Source organism: Aphidius gifuensis, linkage group LG4 (assembly GCF_014905175.1).
Source record: "Aphidius gifuensis isolate YNYX2018 linkage group LG4, ASM1490517v1, whole genome shotgun sequence".
Classification (NCBI taxonomy): Eukaryota; Metazoa; Arthropoda; class Insecta; order Hymenoptera; family Braconidae; genus Aphidius; species Aphidius gifuensis.
Window position 1 is genome coordinate 22,474,115 of NC_057791.1, and position 20,919 is coordinate 22,495,033.

Below are 20,919 nucleotides of genomic sequence, written 5' to 3' on the forward strand. Positions count from 1 at the left end.
TGATTTGATACATCAAAAAATATTAACAAACAAACAATTATTATAACACTACTTGCCTAAGTAAAATATTATTTATATTATTTATTTATTTAAAAAAAAAAAAAAAAAAAAAAACATGTGTCTCATTCGTTTACTTGTTAATTTTTTTCCACAGGATATGTCATTTCGATCAACAATGCCTGTAAAAAATTTAAAAATATCAATTTTAATTACAATGTTCATTTTAGTAAGTACTAAATTAAAATTATATTCATAATCATCATCATCATCAACAATTGAATCGAAACAAAAAAGACATTAATAATTATTTATATTCAAGGTTGGAATGTCCACTGGTTTATTGGAGGATTATAAATTTAGTGAGCATCTTCAAAATCAATCCTCATCCTTTGATGGAAGACCACTTCCATTTAGTTACCGAGACAGTATTATTCATCGTGTACAAATAACAAATCTTTATAAAAATCTTGTGTGTTTTAATGATTTCGACCATTGTGCATATATTATGCACTGGAATACATTTAAGAAAAGTAAGATATAAAAAAAATCGATTATTAAACAATATTGATTATTAATATTTCCATTTTTTTTTTTTAGATATAATAATGACTGTACGTTATACTAGTTATGATTTTCTTAGTGATAGTACAAATAATCCAATTAATGAAACACAAATATATCTTCTACAAGATCCATCAGGTAAGAAAAATTATCAATAATACAATGTACAATTTTAATTAATATATTTATATTTATTTTAAAATATAGTTAAAGAGCCAAAAAATAATAAAAAACAATGTAGATCAGGAACAGTCAACAATGCTGATTATTCAATTTGTGATTATATCATTGAAATTAATATGAATGGAAAGAATCCAAATAAAAATTGTCTCAACTTTCTATTTAGTCGATCCAATCCAAAACAACCATTAATACTAATTACTTGTAAAAATATTTTTCGTGAGTTGGAAAAATTAAGTGTACCAATGAGCTTAACAACAGTTGGTACTTTTAAATTTTTTTATAAACACATTGATCTTAAACTTTAATTGTATATTGAAATTTTAATAAAAGAAATTTTTTTATTATTCACACAATTGTCTTTTAGAATTTCGAAATTATTTTCTGATTATATTTAAATATTCCAAAATACTTTCAATTGGATATTTTCATTTTTTTTTTTTTTTATCAGTAGTATCACGTAAAATGGAAATACGCTTGTGTTAAAAAAAAAAAAAAAAAAAAAGAAATTTTATAAAAGTAAATCATTCTAATTTTAAATAATAAAAAGATAAATTTATTAATCATTATTATCGTGTTATTTACAAAATATGTAAAATAATAATCAACTACATTGGTGGCCAGAGTTTAGAAACTTGTTTGTGTGCTGATTCAGGAATCCATTTTTGATAAGCACTCAATAAAACTAAAAAAAAACAAAAAAATAACAATAAATTAATTAAATCAAAATTAGATATTTAAAATTTAAAATATATATAAAGTGCTTACATTTATCATCTCTTTTCCATACTTCAATTAATTTATCTCTTGTCATAACTCCTTGTGATAATAATTGTTTTGCCATAAAATCAACTCTAGGAACAGTTTTCGCCCATGGTTTGATCATAACATCACCCTCTGATATTAAAATTGGTACAAATTTTTGTAATTTCGTAAATACTTGTCCATTAAGTAAAAATTTAGCAAATAATTTAACACCATCAATATTTGATGGATGCTCAAGTTCCATTGGTGGTAATTCCCATGCAGCACGTCCAAATGTACCAGTCATATGACATATTATTTTTCCAGTATCATCATCATATCTTGGTGGTGGATCAACAAGTGGTTCACTTAAATGACACAATGATGGTACAAATTTTGGTAACCATTCTGGTTCAATTGCTGTGATACCTCTAATATACATTTTATTAGTTTCATAAACTTCTTGATAAACAATCCATTCAGGTAATGTTTTTTTCAAAACACAAGATGAATGCATATAAACTGGATCTTCCATTTCAATTGTTTTATATGCATATTTATATTTATCTTTATCTTGATCATCTTTAATTTCATCACGTTTAATTTTTTTAGCAACATGATCAACCATACCAGCAAGTATTATTTGACGTAATAATAATGATTGTTCATCATTTGGTGGTAACATATTTGGATCAACAATTAATTCTAAATTTGGTATATTTAAAGTTATATCATTTGTTAATTGTTGACGTAATTTACGAATTTCAACAACAGCTTTTGTACGTAAACCATGTCTTGTACAAAAATTATCAATTTTACCTTTTTGATATTCATATTCAGCAGCACCAATTGCTTTAATAAGTACCATTGGATCACCAAGTAATAAACTATTACCATTACCAGCCCACATTCTACGTGTTTTTAACCATTTAATTTTTGATTTACCATCAATTCCAAGTCCTTCAATTAATAATTCTTGTACTGATAATGCTGATACCATACAAATTGTATAACCAATTAAATTATATTGATGTGATATTGATAACATTTTACCATAACGTGGTGTTACTGGAAATACTGATATACTTTTACCAAGTTGTGTTACTTTTGAATTATAATTTTCTCTTTTATGAGCAATTGGTAATTCAAGTGCACCAAGTAAACATAATTTTTTTTCAGCAGTTTTTAATTGTACAATATCTGGTGATGATGGAAATGGAAAATTAATAACTTTAGATATATTCATAACTTTCATTTGTAATAATAAATCATCAACTGGTTTACGACATATTTCCGGCTCTGAATATAATTCAAATTGATCATTAAATACTGCTGATGAATATAGCCTATAACAATGACCATCTCTTGTTCTACCAGCTCTACCAGCACGTTGATTTGCTGCTGCTTTACTAATATATGATATTTCATATTTACTAACACCAGTTATTTTTTCATACAATCTTTTTTTACAACGTCCACTATCAACAACATATTTTATATTTGGTATTGTCAATGATGTTTCAGCAATATTTGTTGATACAACACAAAGTCTACAACCATCAGGAACTGGTTTAAATACTTCAGCTTGTTTATTTGATGGTAATAATGAATAAAGTGGTAATACCCAAAGTGGTCCAGCTGTTGAATTTTCTAAATCCATTAATAATTCTTCATCTTCTTCATCTTCCTCATTATCACTATCATTTATATCAAATAAATCATCTTGTGTATCATCAGTTGGTGTTGCTGAATAATCATCCAAATTTATATTTGGCATTTGAATTTGTTTTTTTTTTCTTTTTAATTTTTTAAATATACACATTTCATCATCATCATCATCATCATCATTATTATCAGCCTCTTCATCAACAACAGCAACATTTTTAGCTTGTTTTTTTAATTTTTTATTTTCATTATAAGGAAAATATTTACGTAATTTTTCAACAACAGAATTAACTTCATGTTGACCAGTTAAAAATACAAGAATACCACCTTCTGGTAAATTTTTATGTATTTTAACAATTTTTTTTAAACTATCAAGTACATAATTTTGACTTGTTTTACGATTATGATGAATTTGTACATTATGCTGACGTGATTCAACAGTAATTAATGGTGGTTTAATTTTAAATAATCTTCTATTATCAAGAAAATCTTCAACACGTAATGTTGCTGACATAATAATAACTTTTAATGGATCATTCATAGCAGTACGTCGTTCAACAATACGTGAAAGAAAACCAATAAGTATATCAGTATAAACACTTCTTTCATGTGCTTCATCTAATATTATAACTGAATATTTTGATAAATAAAAATCATTTTGTAATTCTTTTAACAATACACCATCAGTCATAAATTTAATTTTTGTATCATTTGTTGTATTACCCTCAAAACGTATTAAATATGATACTTGACTATTTGGTAAATTCATTTCTTCAGCAACACGTTTACTCATTGACATTGCAGCAACACGTCTTGGTTCAGTTATTCCAATTAATTTATTTTTTGCATAACCAGCTTCATATAAAAATTGTGGTATTTGAGTTGTTTTACCACTTCCAGTTTCACCAGTTATTATTATTACTGAATTTTCATTTATTGTTTCAACAATTGTTTGTTCTTCACGAAGTATTGGAAGTTTTAATCTTGCCATTTGAATTTCTGGTTTACGATCTAATGCAACAAATACTGCTGGTATTCTTGGTATTTCTTCTTTTTTTATTTCTACAATTGGAATTATTTTTTCTTTTACTACTACTACTGGTGGTGGTGTTGGTGGTGGTGATGGTAATGATGGAGTTGAATTTATTTGTTCTTTTTCATCATCAACCTCATCAACTTCATCATCATTATCATCATCATTATCACTTGATAAACTGTCATCATCACTTGACTCTTCAAATCCAACAATATTTGGATCAGACAATGCAGCTTTTTTAATTGCTGATTTATCATTTAATAATGAAAGACGAGCTCTTTTATTTCCTTTAATTGCATCAATAGCTGATTCTTCATCATCATCATCATCATCATCATCATCACCATTATTATCTACAAAATTTTCAACTTTAGATTCAGCACGTTCTTCATCACGCAAATGACGTTTTAATCCTTTTGTTTGAATTGTTGTTAATGATACATAATTTTTTAATTCTTCAGCTGGAATTTGTACTTTTTGTAAATTTTCAAGTAATCCTACTCTCTAATAACAACAAAAAAAAATTAAATTATAGTAAACAATAAACATATAAATATTTAGTTATTTTAAATCATCAACTTACGTTAAATTTTTTCTTTTTTTTTTCTAAAACTTTTTCCAATACTTTCCTACGTTTTTTTGATAATAATTTAACAGTTGATTTTTTTTTGTCCCTATTTATTGTTTGTCTTTTACGATCAGGAAGTACCAATGCATTACAATTGTCATAATGTTCTTTTGGATTATCAAATTCAACAACAATCTGAAATTAAATTTAAAGTTAATAAATTATATAAATTAATTTTAATTGTTATTTACGTTTTTAGTTTGTGAATTGTCAATTTCAATTTTTGGTGTTGATCGTGCTTTCCAATTATACTTTTTTTTCACAGTATTCATTTTCGAAAAATTTTAATTAACAAAAAAACAAATTATAAAAAAACTACAACAATTTATTATTTATAAACAAAGTTATATTATTAACAAGTATGTCAGTTAACCACATGTGCTTGTTACTTGTTTTCAAGCCATAACCTCAATTTTACATGTGTATATTATTGTGATTATTATTATTTATTATTTTTTTTTTTTTCTTTTACAATTTCGTGCGCAGAATGAAACTGTCAGTCATGGCTGACACTTTTTTCTGATTGGTCATTTAATAAAGCCGCCAATAATTAATTTAAAATTAAGATCAAGCTTTAGTATTTTGATTTGATTTTTTTTTTTTTGTGTTTCTAGCAATTAAATGCACGAAAGGATTATCTTGAAAATTATTTTGATAATATAGGAAATAGTTCAAAAATTTTTTTTTTATGGGGATGCACCTATAATATCCCCATTATTATTTTATTAAATTTAATATTTTTTTACTTGTAACATTTTATTAATAATTTTTATTTATATAATAAAAAATGTTTATTTACAATGATATATATTTTTTTGAAGTTTGCAAAATACCCACAAAATCGCTGTATTAAATTTTTGTAGTCTTCAACTATTCACGACACTCTAATCTTCTTAAATTAATATAGTTCTTGGACAGTTCCACATGTGTGTGGACACTGGGCAGTTTGAATTGGGTTGAACCTGCTTAAACCATCACAGTTCGCTTGTGTTCGTGCTTGCCGGTGCTTCTTTTCTATGGAATTAAAATATTAGTAAAAAAATATCAATAAAAAAATATTAAACCAAAACTTGCTCCTAGTGAATTATCAAATATGGAAGAATTTAGAAAAAAACGTAAATTAGAGTCGGAAAACCTTTTTTCTAAAAAATATAAAGTTACAAGTGAAATGTCAACATCTTCTTTTAACGAAAATAATAATGAGGTTAGTCTAAAATATATAACTGCAGTCAAAACATGCTTGTAAATTAATTATTGAATTATTGTTGTAAAATATAAACATTCATTATTATTTTTTAGATAAACGTTGAGAATCATGATCATTCATACGCCGAAAATATAATAATTGACCACGCCAACAGTATAGCAATTGACTTTGTTAATGATGATTGCCTGGCTGAAATTTTCATGTATGTGCCAGTATGGGAAAGACCTAAAATTGCATTGGGTATGTAATAATAAAAATATCAATTAACTATATTTAAAAAAATAATTTAATTATGATAATTAATATATATTTGTATAATTTATTTATATTTTTAGTATGTCAAAAATGGAAAAGAGCCCTTGATTTTTCTTGGAGTAATGTCAAAAAACTTCAACTAACTCACTGGGAATATGATGAGTATCCAAACTGTTTGAAGAAATATCAAACAAAAGATAGAAAATTAAGCTTTTTAAAATCATTGCTTAAAAAATGTGGTCGTTATTTAACACAATTAGATTTGACAGCTTATCGTCATAGTAACATAGTGCCAGTTGTTAATGAATATTGTCCGAACCTCTTGAAACTTCGTTTGAGACTCACCTCTAATAACGATGGAGTTATATATTATGATGCATTTTCACGTCTATCTAAGCTTAAAGTATTAACAGTTATATTTCAATATCATATGGTACACAACTTTAAGCTTTATTATTTAATTACTGCACTGGAATCCCTTGCTGATACATTGACTGATCTGACTTTGTTTCATTGGAAAGCTGACGTACCCTATATATTTAGCAGGCCTAATATACCCTGTACATTTCCGCAGAACACTGTTTGTGTAAGTTAAACTTTATATCTATTATAAAAAAAAATCATAAATATTCTTTTTATTTTTTACATAGATATACTTATAAATAATTGTTTTTGTAGGTGCTTCGTCGACTAAAGGCTCTGAAAAGATTTGAATTTAGTGGTATACTAATTTTTCCAGAGTTAAGAAAGTATCTGAGAAATAATCCCACACTAGAATGTTCTTACAGAGATTGTTCCTTAAACGAAAAGGTCATTAAGCCAAACCAGTTAATGAGTATAACTACATTGAAATTGAAGGAATACAAAGTTTCAGATGATAGTTTGTATACTATTGCCAATACCATAAAGCAATTAACAACGCTTGAGATAAATTGTAAATGGATGACTAACGATGGTGTAGTAGCCATTTCAAAGATGAATAATTTAACATTTCTGTATTTTTTCGGCGTTAATAACAGCATTGATTCTTCATCAATCAAATTGCTTAAAAACTTGACTAGATTAATGTTACCACGCAGCAATAAAATTACTGATGATGTAGCCACGAAAGTTCTTGAAAATTCACCAAAAATGAAAACGCTTATTGTTCTGTATGCAAGTATAACTGTTGAATTTATCAAAAAAGCAGCAGAAATATCAAAAAAACAAGAACAGCCCTTGCTTTTAGCTATTTCTTTTATAACTGATAAAAAACAATATGAATCGCCATATTTCAAAATTATGAATTGTTTAATAAAAAAAAAGTAGATAATTGACAAATTTTAATGATAACTGACTTTATTAATATCATAGATTAAAAAAATATTTTTATAATATTATTATTTTTTTTTTTTAGAAAAAAAATTTTCTAAACAATATAAATTTATTAAAAATATTTTAATTTTTTCAAACTAATAATTTTACATCTATAGCACAAAGTATATGAATAAAATCAATAAAAGCATAAATTAATTTTAATTTTAAAATGACCTCGAAATGAAATTTTGAATAAATAAATAAATAATCATCATCATTATTTAAACAAATTGACATCTTACAGTAATTAATAAAATGAATATTTAAATTTTTACTTCAAGCTGTCATATGTTATTGTTGACAATTTTTGGATATTGGTAACCATTGGCAACGTACACGATACTCTTGTACAGTGTACATATGTGATGTGTATATATACATAACGTGTTATTTTCATCGGCATTGCTCGTGTCTACCTGCCACCAAACTAAAACATTGCTGCAAAATAATGTTGTGATAAGGTAAACACATATATGCATGATAAAATGTAATTTAATTTGTCTTTAAGAAACAGTTTACTTACAACCGTCAGAGTAACACCACACCAAGTGCACCAACACCACCAGTTTTACCTTTATTTTTTTTTAGTTCATTTATCAAAAAATTTATTATCACCTTGGCACCATCCACACAAACTCATCATTATTCCCATCGTCTCGGGGTTCAACTCTTAAAAAGTATAATCAATAATATTTATCATTAAAAAAAACATTAATTTTTATTATCGAAAATATATATTAAAAATGTAAAATTACAACACTTGTTTTAAAATTTGTAAGTATTAATTTTTTATTTTCAATTATATTTAATTTATATTTATTATTTTTGTTTGTTGATTTTATTTTTTTAAAATATTTATTTGATTATTTTTTTAAATAGAAATTATAAATTTTAATTATTTTTTTTTCATTTATTTTTAATGGTTAATTGTTGACTATATATACGTATTTTATTATTGAATAAATTTAATTTAATTTAATAATTGTTTTTAAATATAGTAACATTGTGAAGGGTTGCGATTTTCCTCAACATGTAAATACACGTGGTTTTGTCGTTGACTTATTTATATATTTAAAAATAAATTTGAATTAAACAAAACGATAAAATTAAATGACAATGTAATTTATTTTTTTTTTTTATATGGTAAAGTGTTTAAATTTTGAGCAATGCAGGTCAGGGATCCAAGGTGTTAAATTCACTGACACACATATATACACATAATACACATATAAATTTATTTAAATAATGCATTTTGATATGCTTTTGATGGGACTTGCAAGCATAGCGTGACACATGATGGGCAGGAGCTTGAAAATAATGTTTGATATTAAAATCAAATATATCTGTAAATTGGACCAACACTATCTTTTTTATTAACATAATAATTTATCGAATATTTGTGTCCTAATTTTATAAAATACAAAAAAATTTCTAAATATTTATGGCTGACTAAATATTTATATTACTACTTAAATTTAAAAATAAAAAAAACGTAAATAAATTAATTAAAATAAAAAAAAATCAAGATGAAATAAAGAAAAATAATTTTTTATTCTTCACGTGCTGACCTTGTCGCGTGACTACCCCTATTCACAGTGCATGTTTTAGTTTTTTTTTTTTTTTATTATCATTAGCAAATTTATATTATAATTGTTGTGAATCATTGTAACCATGGTAGCCAGTGGTTGACCTGGTCAATTTTTCAACGGCACGTGGTTTCAACGACACAAGTAGTTTTAGATTCACGTTCACGCTGGTGATTTAATGTTCAAGATTATCAAGATATAAATTTGGCCCACTTATTCAATGCGCTCAAAAAAAAAAACGAACCAACGAACAAAGAATGAGTAAAATAAAAAAAAAAAAAAAAAGTAGTTTAATGAGGTCGGAAGTGACGTTTTTTTATTACGGACGATAATTCTCTCAATAAATTTCTTAAACACATTTTCAACCCCCACAGAGACGCTGTTACACCCCCAACCGACCAATAGTAGCCAAGATAATATTTAAATGTATACATGTGAATAATATATTCACAAATAAAATTAAAATAAAAATAAAAAGGATTGACATGCGGTTGTTTGATAATATTTGGCTAAAATGTTACTCAAGAGAGTGGATCAGTCGTTGAATAAGAAGCCGGTTGTACGCTGGCGGTGGTGGTGGTGGTGGTGGTGTTGGTGGTGGAATTTTAATTGTTATTTAATTATTAAGTGGAATGGATACAAAAACACCAACTATACCCTTGAAGTATCAAGAGAAGAAACAACAATCAAAAGTACATATTATTAATTAAATTATTTGTTTGTTTGTTTTTTAAAAATTTGGTTTTTTTATTTTTTCATTTAGAAAAAAGATAAAACAACTGGTGATGTATCATTACCACCATTGACAACACCACTACCAAATGGTATTAAATATAAAAATAAAAATCAAGGACAACGTCATTGGAGTCGTGATATACCATTTGTCAATCAGGATCCAATATCAAAACATCCATACAGGTTTTAAATAATAAAAATAAAAGTTAAATGAAAAAAAACTTTATTAATTATTTGAATTATTTTATATTTTTTTTAAAGAATACTTCATCTTGGAGCAACTCCATTGATGCATGCTTGTCAACAAGCAGATAGATCAAGAGTATTACGTTTATTAAAAGAACAAGAAGAAACAATTTGTTATCGTGATAGAACATTGAGAAGTGCATTACATTATTGTATGGATGCTGGTACAGCTGGTGCTGTTGCATCAACAGCACCTGAACTTGTTAATTCATCAGATAATGAAGGGCATACACCACTTCATCTTGCTGTTATTGCTGGTGATACACAATTAGTTGCTGTACTACTTGCAAATGGTGCTGATGTCAATGCCAAGGATCTTGAGGGACACAGTGTTCTTCATTGGGCAACTGGTATAAATAAATAAATAAATATTGCATTTTGAAATAATTATAAAATCAAAAATACTTTATTATAAATTTCATTTGGTCAGTTAAGGTCAGTGGGTCAAGATATTTGAAAAAAAAAAAATTTGTTCAGTTCATGTTGGTGTATCACGCGACAATTGCCCGACACACTCAATCAACTTTATTCTATATAGTTACTACTATAATTTACATGTCCTTGATTTTATTTAAAAATAATAATTTATATTATTTTAAAATTTAGTTTGTGGTGAAGCTGAATGTGTAAGACTAGTTCTTGCATCTGGTGCAAGACCATCAACACCAGATTTACGTGGTGGTTCACCACTTCATTATGCTGCACAATGTTGTGGTGCTGCTGTTACTGCTGAACTTTCAGTACCTAAAAAAATTGGTTTAAAAGTATTACAAACACTTTTAGAATTTAATGCTGATGTTAATGCTAAAGATGAAGATGGAAGACAGCCAATATTATGGGCAGCAAGTGCAGGAAGTGTTGAGGCTGTACTTGCACTTGTAAGGTAAATTTATATTTTTATATATATTAATGAATGGAAAATAATTTTAAATTGGTAAATTTAAGGGCTGGTGGAGCAGCAGCTGCTGGTGCAACTGATAAAGATGGTTTAACAGCTCTTCATTGTGCTGCATCACGTGGACATGCAAGATGTGTTGAAGCATTAGTTAATTTATGTGGTTCACAGCCAGATCATGTTGATGATAATGGCTGTTCAGCATTACATTATGCTGCAACACTTGGACATGCTGATGCAACAGCATTATTATTGAGACTTGGTGCTGATCCAAATAGACAAGATCGAAAAGGCAGAACGTATGTTTAATATATAATTATTCTTATTTTTTTTTATGTATAAAATTAATTGGTTTACATGTACATTTAGACCAGCACTTTGTGCTGCAGCAAAAGGACAATTGGAAACATTAAAAATGCTTGCCCAACATGGTGGTTCACTTAATGCAAGAACAATACGTGGTACTGGTGTTGCACATGAAGCTGTATTATCTGGACGTATTGAATTACTTAAATGGCTTGCACGTAAAAAACCAAGTACACTTGATGTATCAACAAATGATGGAAGAATGCCACTTCATGTTGCAGCATTACATGGTCATTTAGATGCTTGTAAAATATTACTTGATAATGATGCTAGAATAAATGCAATATTTAAAACAAATAAAGGTGGTACAATGACACCATTAGATGCAGCACTTTATCGTGGTCATCGTGATTGTGCTAAACTTATACAAATGCATGGTGGTACAACTTCACAACATCTTCGTAATTGTCAAACAGCACCTAATCGAGGTTTATTTTAAAATTAATTAAATATTTTTATTTATTTATTTATTTAAGTGTTTTTTTAATTTGTATATTTATTTGTTGTTTTTTTTTTTTCTACAAGTTTTTGCAGCTAAATTGAGAATTAAAAAAAATGCAAGTGAATCAAGTACAACAAGTGAGTGTGATTTCAATCATCATCGTTGTCACAATGCTGATGTTTATATTGAAGAACATTGGATTGAAAAAAGAACAAGAAGAAGAAATACAAAAAAAAATAAAAATAATCGTAGTTATAGTGAAGAAAAAATATGTCATTTAAAATCATCAAAACGTGAACGTGAAAGACGAGCTAAAAGTGAATCAGCAAGGTATAAAATTAATTTAAATAATGAAAAACCATGTAAAAAAAAATATTCAAGGCATGAATACAGTGAATCAACATCTTCATTGTCATCCTCATCATCATCATCATCAGCGTCATCTTCAAATGATTTGGATGATGAAAGCTCAGACAATGATGATGATGATGATGATAAAGAAAAAAAAAAAAAACATTCCAACAAAGAAAAACATAGTAGTTTAAGTGATGATAGCCTTGAAGTTGTTGTTGTAAAAAAATTATTAGAAAAAAAAATGGAAAAAGTAGAATATTCAGATAGAAAATCAAAAACACCAAGAGAATTATCACGTGAAACAATAACAGAATGTGAAAAAAATAAAAAAAGTACAAAAAAAAATGATAAGTTAAATAAAAAAAAAAAAAGAGATAATAGTGATAAAAAAAATTCAAATAATGAAAAAACAAATGATGATAATATTGATAATAAAAAAGAATTGAAAAAAAAAAAATTAACAAAAGATACAACTGATAGTACGAGTCAAGAAGCTGGTGAAAGAGTAACAGTTACAGCAATGATTCATAAAGATCAATCACCAGATAGACCAATTGAAAATACAGCAGCTGATAATGTTGATCAACAATTAACAAAATCTGAGATGGATGATATTCTTGAAAAAGCTGATAATATGCAAAATTCATTGATGAATAAAGCTGCAGATTTACGAAAAGATGTTAAAGATATTCGTAGTCAAAGAACAAAAGAAATTCATGCAGATGATGATAAAAATATTGATGATAAATCATTGTCAAGTAGTAAAACAGAAGATTCAAGTAGTCTTGATGATGTTACGACTGAAAATAGCACTGAATCATCTCAATCAAATGATTCACAATTAAAAAAAAATCAAAATCAAAATGACGATAGAACTTTAGAGCATCAAGATGATGAAAAAATAGAAGAAATAATTAGAGAAGAAACTCCAATGCCTTTGGAAGATAATAAAAAATCAATTGAAACATCAAAAACCACGTCAACTTCAAATTCTACTCCTGATAAATTGACAAATGAAAATTCTTCAAAGCATAGTAAATCAAGTTCTAGTGAAAAAGAAAATTCTCAAATTAAAAATGACAGTACATCAGAAAGTGAAACATTAATATCTAAAAATGAAAATCTAGAAAATATCGTAGATGATAATTTAGAAAAAAAATTAGAATCTACTGAGAGTTTGAAAAATGATGAAATAAAAAATGAAACTTCAAGTGAATTAGAAAAAATAGATAAAGAAAAAAATTTTGATGATAAACCATTGGATGTTAATCACAATGAAAATTCAAGCTCAGAAAAATCATCAAAAAATTCACATAGTTCAAGGCCATCAACTGGTAAAACACCAAGAAAACATGATGAAGAAAAAAAGCCAAAAAAATCAACATCAAAAAGTAGTTTATTTGATGAAAATTGTGAAAATGAACAGTCATCAAATCAGAGTGCTATTATTGCTGTTATTCAAAGTCCAGAATGGGATGACGAAGATGAACAAGTTGCCAAAGAAATAAGTGATGTTGTTGGTGATAATGCTGAGCCTGATACTGATCCTGATGATGATGAAGATGATAGTCTTGGAGTTGTCAGAGTGCTACCATCTACCAGTGATGAAGGTAGTCCAAGTACTCCACCAAAATCAACAAAAAATCAAACACCAGCTCAGGTAATTTTGTAAAAAAAAAAAATTAAATAAAAAATATTATCTATAAATTTAAAAAAATATATTTTTATTTATTTAAAAATTAGCTTTTATCTTTTTGTCCAAAAGAAGATGACTGGTAAAATTATAAATTTAATATTTCGATATTCGATATTTATTGGAAATAGTAAATGAAGATTTAACAAAAATAATATTTCAAGAAAATTCATGTTGAAGATAAGATTAATTAAATTTCCGTAATATAATTTATTAATTTTAAAACTTTTAGGCTGATAGACGATTGATTGGAAGTCCAGTTACTTTTAGACCACGTAGAAAACAAAGAAAAGACAGTACTGGTGGTGGTGGTGGTGGTGGACGTGATAGTGGTATTGAACCAAGTCCACGTGTATCAAAAATTCCAAAAAGAAATATAAAATGTTATCCAAATACTAAAAAACAACAAGCATTAAATATGGAAACAATAACTCGTGATGTATCAATTAATTTACGTCGTTATCATCTTGAAAGAAAAATATTTTTTCAATTAATGGAATTAAAACGTTTACAAATACGTCATGGTCAAACAAATGAAAATGTTCTTGTCAAAAGACAAGTACTTATAACAATTTTTACAAAATAAATCATAAATAATTTAGTTTTTAATTTAAATTTAATTTAATAATTTTAAATTCAAGGTTGAAGCATTTCACAAAGCTGGAATGGCTGGACCAGCTCTTGGTGTTGCACGATATGATCAACCTCTAACATTCAAGTTTGTATAATTTTTTAAAATAATTAAAATAAAATATATAATTAATTAAAAATTTTTTTTCTATTTAGAAATTTCGAAGGATTTCTTTATGAACAATTACGTCGTCTTCAAAGACGACCACCATCACCAGATTGGTGTACAGATGCTAAACAATGCACACTTAAAACACATCGTTGTCATCATGCCACAAGTGCATACACATCAGTACCAATTTATACATATCGTAAGAATTAAATATAAATATATTTAAACTTGATTATTAAATAATAATTAATCAAGACAGCTTAATTATATTAATGCTAATTTCGTTGTAAATTATTATTGTATAAATAACGTAATTTGCTTAGGTTCATGGTAGATTTAATTGCAGTAGGTGGAGGAGATCATGAACGAGGTGAAGGTACATTTTTTCCAAAAATTGAAACTCGAGCAAGGGGTCAAATGACGGTAGAAATTATTTAAACAATTAATTTATATTTTTTTTTTTTTCGGTTTTTTCATAGCAATCATCGTCATCTTCAGATTGCACCAAGATCATCTGTCAATCATAATCATCATATTATTTATTTCAATCTTGACATTCTCATATAATACGAGGGATTATTTTTTTTTTTTTACTTTAAATATTTTTTGTAAATTATACTGTTTTATCAATAAAAATTTTAAATAAATAATTCACAAATTTACATTAAATTAGATCAATTAAGCAGATAAAAAAAAATCCTCCACTCGTATTAAAAATATTAATCAATAGATTCATTTTCAATATAAAATAATACATACATACAATAAATTATTAAACTAGGTGTTAAAAATATATCTAATCTTGTTTTTTTTTTTTAATTTAATAGGTTGAATTTACAAAAGGTGATGAAAAACAAATAATATCATTACCAGCTGAAAAATTGGATCGCACAAAACGTTATTATGTTGCATTCACAGTAAGAGGCGATGAAAATAATCAAGATGATATTAAAACTCCACGAAATAACGCACAAAGAAATTTAAAAAGTGTATAATTACCAAAATTAAATATACTGCCACAGCAGAATAAAAAAATTATAAATAAATAATTACAAAATAATTAACTGTTAAATAAAAAAAAATTATAATGCAGATTATTTCTAAATAGAAATACGACCATAAAAACTGCATCTTATTTTTTATTTTCTAGCTGTAAAAAAATATTTGTTCTGTGTTATTGTTAATTAATAAATAATTTTAAAAAAAAGAAATAAAAAAGCCAATGACATTTCTGTCATATTTAAAAAATGTAATTAAAAAATAATAAAATAAAATAAATAAAAACATTATAACTGTACTTCAATATTCAATAATAATTTATTTGATATTTAATAGTAATTATTTTAGACCTTGAAACTTTTAAACATTATAATAAAATTTTTGAGTTGATATGAAATTCTGTAAATAGTTACACTCAACACACACAAAAAAACAAACATAATAATATTGGTCTAACAAACCTGATGGGTGCTGGTAACTCTTCAACTATCGATCCCACATGACGTACAATATTCAGTCTATTTTGTTTTTTATTATTTCAAAGTACACTGTGTATTCAAGACAGGTGAAAAAATTCATCATATTGTGTCGAAGCACTGTCGTTTTATTTTCATCAATATAATAATTATTTTTTTTTTTTTGTTAAACTTTAAAAAAAATATAAAAAGATAATCAATATTGTGTAAGAAAAAAAAAAAAATAATAGTGATTATGTTAATAAAATATTTAACTAAAGAAACAATGACACTAAATAATTTATTTGATAAAAAATTTATAACAGTGAATATTGAACAATTATCAAAATCAATAAATAAAATTATAAAATTTGAATAAAATAAGGCTCATGGACAAATGGTTACAAGATAGAAAGCTCTGGCTATTTGGCAACACACTGCCACTACTGCCACGAAGGTTTTAATATTTATTAATCAAATTTAATTATTTATTTATTTATTTATTTCTACTTTACTATCAACTTGTCAATTTAATCAATAAAAATAACATGACATTTACTACTCAAACATGTCATCAAAATAAATGAGACAATTTTTTTTTTTTTTCTGTTTCATTATTATTATTGTTTGTCAAGTAGAAAAAAAAATAAATCTATTTAGAATTATCTATTTTAGTATTTCTATTTTGCTTCTTCGCAGTTGCAGGATAAATTTATTCCTTTGAAATTTTATTATAGTTTGAGGGTATTATAAATATAATCGTGTTGGGAATTTTTAATTTGAAAGTCATATTAACTTCCGTTGACCTTCATTTAAATACATATCGATTAATCATAATGTGTAATAATAATACATCAAAATTTAACACGCAAGTATCTCAACAATTATCATTAAATATTAGCTAAATTTATGTTTTTATAATTTTGGTATTTAGTGTGACATAAATTACAATAAAAAAAAAAAACATATTGACAAATTGCAATGAAATTAATTTAAAAAAACTAGAGTAAATTCAAATAAAAATACTAAAAGTATTTTTAAATAATGACATGACAAATTGAACTGAACTGAAAAAATTAAACTAGAATCTTAAAATTGAAATAAAATAAAATAAAAAATTAATAATAAATATGTACAGTAGTAATAGTCAATGTGTAGTCAGCCTTGATAAAGTAGATAAACTTGTTGTTATTGATCAATGATTTATGAAATATGAATATATAAAAAAAATAAAAAAAAATAAACACTGGATGTAAAGGTAGTAGAAAAAAAAAAAAAGGAAATTAATGTCACTCAATAAGTCAGTTTGTTGAAAGCCACAAAAGGGTTAACATTATTTTTTTGCAAACATGAATTTTTTTTTGGAGATGCTGTTAGTATTTAATTTCCTTAATTATTAAATATTATTAAAATTAATTAAATGTTCAAGTATTTATATTAATTATACAAAATATTATTTTTTTTTTTGTTTTTTATTTAAATTTAATTACTGCGTAGTAATTATAATAATTTATATGGTAATGTATAGTTAAATATTTTTGAGGGAAAGAATATTTGAAACGCGCTGGCGCATTTATTTTGAATACTTGAAGTGTTATGTATTTTCAAAGAGAGAAAGAGAGTAAGTCGTTGAGGAGCTTGACCCCTCAACAATCGAGCAAGTTCCTAGTCTCATCGGTCAATGGCGAGAACAAGGACAGTTTTAGAAAAAATTTTAAAAACTTTATTAAACAGTTTATTTTAAATAGCTTTTTTTTGGTATTATTTTTATCGTGTTTTGATTTTTTTTTATCAAGTTAAAATGATATTTTCTGAACAATTTTCATTGCCTTGTCTTGGAAGATTTAAAAAGTCGGTATTTAAATTAAATTTACATGAAAATATATAAAACAAAGTTTAATTAAAATATTTTCTCCAGTTTTCATTGTTTTTTTTTATAGGTTTTTTGATTATTTTTTTATTTTATTTTCTTTTATTATTTGAGGAACATATATTTAGTTGAATTTTTAACTTGTAAGGTGGTTTTTTTTCTAGCAAATCTCGTGCACCGAGTAAAACAATGGAAAGATATGAACGTCTTGGTCGTCTTGGTGAAGGAAGTTATGGAATTGTATTTCAATGCAGAGATCGTCAAACTGGTAGAATTGTTGCTGTCAAAAAATTTCAACAAACTGAAGATGATCCTTTAATTCGTAAAATTGCATTACGAGAAATTCGTTTACTAAAGGTAATTCTAAATAAATATACCTATATAAAATAATATTAATTGACATTTATTTAATTTTTTAAAAATTAATTTGAATCATTTAAAATACGCAAGCGCATTGTTTTGTTATTATTTTACAAGTCCACATACTGGACACTGGTCAATAAAATGTACCGGTCAATATCATTGCGTGTTTCTCATAACAACGAAAAATCTTATCCAACAAATAATCAGCTATTCCTTTTTTTTTTTTTTTTATACACAATCATACATGAAACAACGAATTTTTATATTTTCTTCTTCATGTGAAATTACTTTGACCTTTTTATTCTTCCTCATGAATAAATCCGATGAAATTATTTGTTTATTTAATTTTTAATAATTTTCAATTTAACTTCAAGGTTTCCATCATAAAAAATAAAAATCAATTATTAAATGTCAAATATAATTAAAGATCCAAAACAATGTTATATGTATTTTTTTATTTTCATTTACAGAATTTAAAACATCCAAATTTAATAAATTTATTAGAAGTATTTAGAAGAAAACGTAAATTACATTTAGTATTTGAATATTGTGAGCATACATTATTAAATGAAATGGATAAATATCCAAATGGTTGTCCAGAATTAATGATCAAAGAATTAACATGGCAAATACTTCAGGGTGTTGCATATTGTCACAGACTTGGATGTGTACATCGTGATGTTAAACCAGAAAATATATTAATAACATCTGATGGTGTTGTTAAGCTATGTGATTTTGGATTTGCTAGAATGTTGAGCCCCGGTGAAAATTATACAGAGTACGTTGCAACAAGATGGTACAGAGCACCAGAATTATTGGTAATAAATTATTATATTATTTCATTGAATAATTAGTACAGATGAAAATATTTATATGATTAATGATTGTCAACAGGTTGGTGATACACAGTATGATACTTTGGTTGATGTTTGGGCAATTGGTTGTGTATTCGCTGAATTGATCCGTGGTGAAGCACTTTGGCCAGGAAAATCAGATGTTGATCAACTTTATTTAATCAGAAGAACACTCGGTGATTTATTACCAAGACACATGGCTATTTTTCAACAAAATGAATTTTTTTCTGGTGTTACTTTACCAACACCACAGTCATTGACACCATTGGAAACACTTTTACCAATAACACCAAATACACCTGCTCATGTTAGTTGTTATTTACATTTTTTTTTCATTGAAAATAATTTTATTATTTAAAGATAAATTAATTGTTTGTTTGTTAATTTTTTTTTTGTTGTTTAAAGATTGATTTTTTGAAAAAATGTCTTGATAAGGATCCAAATCAAAGATGGACTTGTGATCAATTACTTCAACATGGATATTTTGAAAATTTTAATTTTCAAATGCCAGAAGGTGAAATGGAAGAATTTGAGAAATTACAAAAAAAATATAGAGAACGTTCTAGGGTATTTATTTGTCAATAATTATTATGACTGTGATTTTTTGTTTGTATTTTTTGGGAATAATGATTTTTTGATGTAGAATTCAACGTACAATCAAATGGTACTACCCCAATTGACTTCCAAGGGTGGTGGTCAACATGAAAGTCGTCCAAGAAGCTCATCACTTCATCATCAAAATCAAGACTTTGATCATTTACCAACAATAAGAGGTTGCAATTAAATTTTAGACAATTATTGTCATTGTAAAATATCAAATTAAAAGTTTAATTAATAAATAAAACATATATATAATATAAAGAAAGAATAATTATTTTTATTTATTGTTATTTAATCATTGATGTGTCGAAGAGAAAAAAAAAAAATTATCAATTAAACGTAAGTAAATATAATTAAATTTCAGAGTTGTGAGGAAATATTTATAAATTTTCAAGCAATTTTACACGTGTAGGAAATTTTAAATATCAAAAGACAAGGTCGCAAGTGTTTAAACATTATTCTGGTATTTGTGTTTCATTTTTTCATTGTAATATTTTAACTTTATTTTGTAATTGAAAAGAAAAATATAATTAAAAGTATTCCGCATTCTTGAATATCATAAAATTTATTATCAAATACGAACAAAAAAACTTCCTGGTAAAATGTAATTTTTATAAATTTTAAATAAACAATTATTATTTTTTTTTGTAAATTCAATTTTTTTTTTTTTTCAACTTTGAAATGAAATTTTATTATCAAGCATGTAATTTGTATTTAAATCAAACTAAATTATAGTCATTAAAAAATATGTGATTAATAAAAATAATGAAGGTAATAAAATGTAGCATAATATTTTATAAAAATTATAATGACATTTTTAAAAAAATTAAAACTCAAATTAGATGATGAAAAATTAAAAACTTAAACTATATTTTAAATAAATATTTGACCTCCATTATTATATAGCTGTGTATCTTTTTTTAACGACTATTTTAAAAAAAATATATAATCAAAGTCCAAAGTTTTTTTTTATATTCCAAAAGATAATAAAAATATTTATCAGTGTTTTATTTTTATCCATAAAATTTTAAGTTGTTTATGAAAAAAAAAAAAATCACCTACAATATTATTCCGCATTCTTATAAAT

The 20,919-nt window shown here is 25.6% G+C and overlaps 3 protein-coding genes across 7 annotated transcripts; 2 read left to right on the top strand and 1 right to left on the bottom strand.

Moving 5' to 3' along the window:
• Positions 1–1,315: 1,315 nt before the first annotated feature.
• Positions 1,316–5,208, bottom strand: LOC122855716 (probable ATP-dependent RNA helicase kurz). Its single transcript, XM_044157276.1, has 4 exons — positions 5,006–5,208; positions 4,770–4,949; positions 1,510–4,690; positions 1,316–1,426 (listed from the first exon to the last, which is right to left on the bottom strand). The coding sequence occupies exons 1-4, from the start codon at positions 5,084–5,086 to the stop codon at positions 1,350–1,352; spliced, it is 3,519 nt and encodes a 1,172-aa protein (XP_044013211.1). The 5' UTR covers positions 5,087–5,208; the 3' UTR covers positions 1,316–1,349.
• A 2,803-nt stretch (positions 5,209–8,011) lies between these two features.
• LOC122855717 (ankycorbin) lies at positions 8,012–15,975 on the top strand. Of its 5 annotated transcripts, none has more exons than XR_006374091.1 (13): positions 8,060–8,093; positions 9,593–9,910; positions 9,982–10,136; positions 10,215–10,549; positions 10,806–11,082; positions 11,145–11,393; positions 11,464–11,888; positions 11,986–13,916; positions 14,182–14,508; positions 14,591–14,667; positions 14,736–14,890; positions 15,015–15,114; positions 15,519–15,554. XR_006374091.1 is itself a non-coding variant. In XM_044157277.1 (13 exons), the coding sequence occupies exons 2-13, from the start codon at positions 9,851–9,853 to the stop codon at positions 15,684–15,686; spliced, it is 4,236 nt and encodes a 1,411-aa protein (XP_044013212.1). In that variant the 5' UTR covers positions 8,060–8,093; positions 9,593–9,850; the 3' UTR covers positions 15,687–15,975. The 5 variants fall into 5 exon arrangements, 4 of the variants coding, with proteins under 4 accessions (XP_044013214.1, XP_044013215.1, XP_044013212.1 ...); XM_044157277.1 differs by having other exon boundaries at positions 15,038–15,114; positions 15,519–15,975; XM_044157279.1 differs by lacking the exon at positions 9,593–9,910 and having other exon boundaries at positions 8,012–8,093; positions 15,038–15,114; positions 15,519–15,741.
• A 262-nt stretch (positions 15,976–16,237) lies between these two features.
• On the top strand, positions 16,238–20,100 carry LOC122855718 (cyclin-dependent kinase-like 1). Its single transcript, XM_044157281.1, has 6 exons — positions 16,238–16,602; positions 18,180–18,372; positions 18,849–19,196; positions 19,273–19,539; positions 19,638–19,799; positions 19,876–20,100. The coding sequence occupies exons 1-6, from the start codon at positions 16,535–16,537 to the stop codon at positions 20,014–20,016; spliced, it is 1,179 nt and encodes a 392-aa protein (XP_044013216.1). The 5' UTR covers positions 16,238–16,534; the 3' UTR covers positions 20,017–20,100.
• The last annotated feature ends 819 nt before the right edge of the window (positions 20,101–20,919 follow it).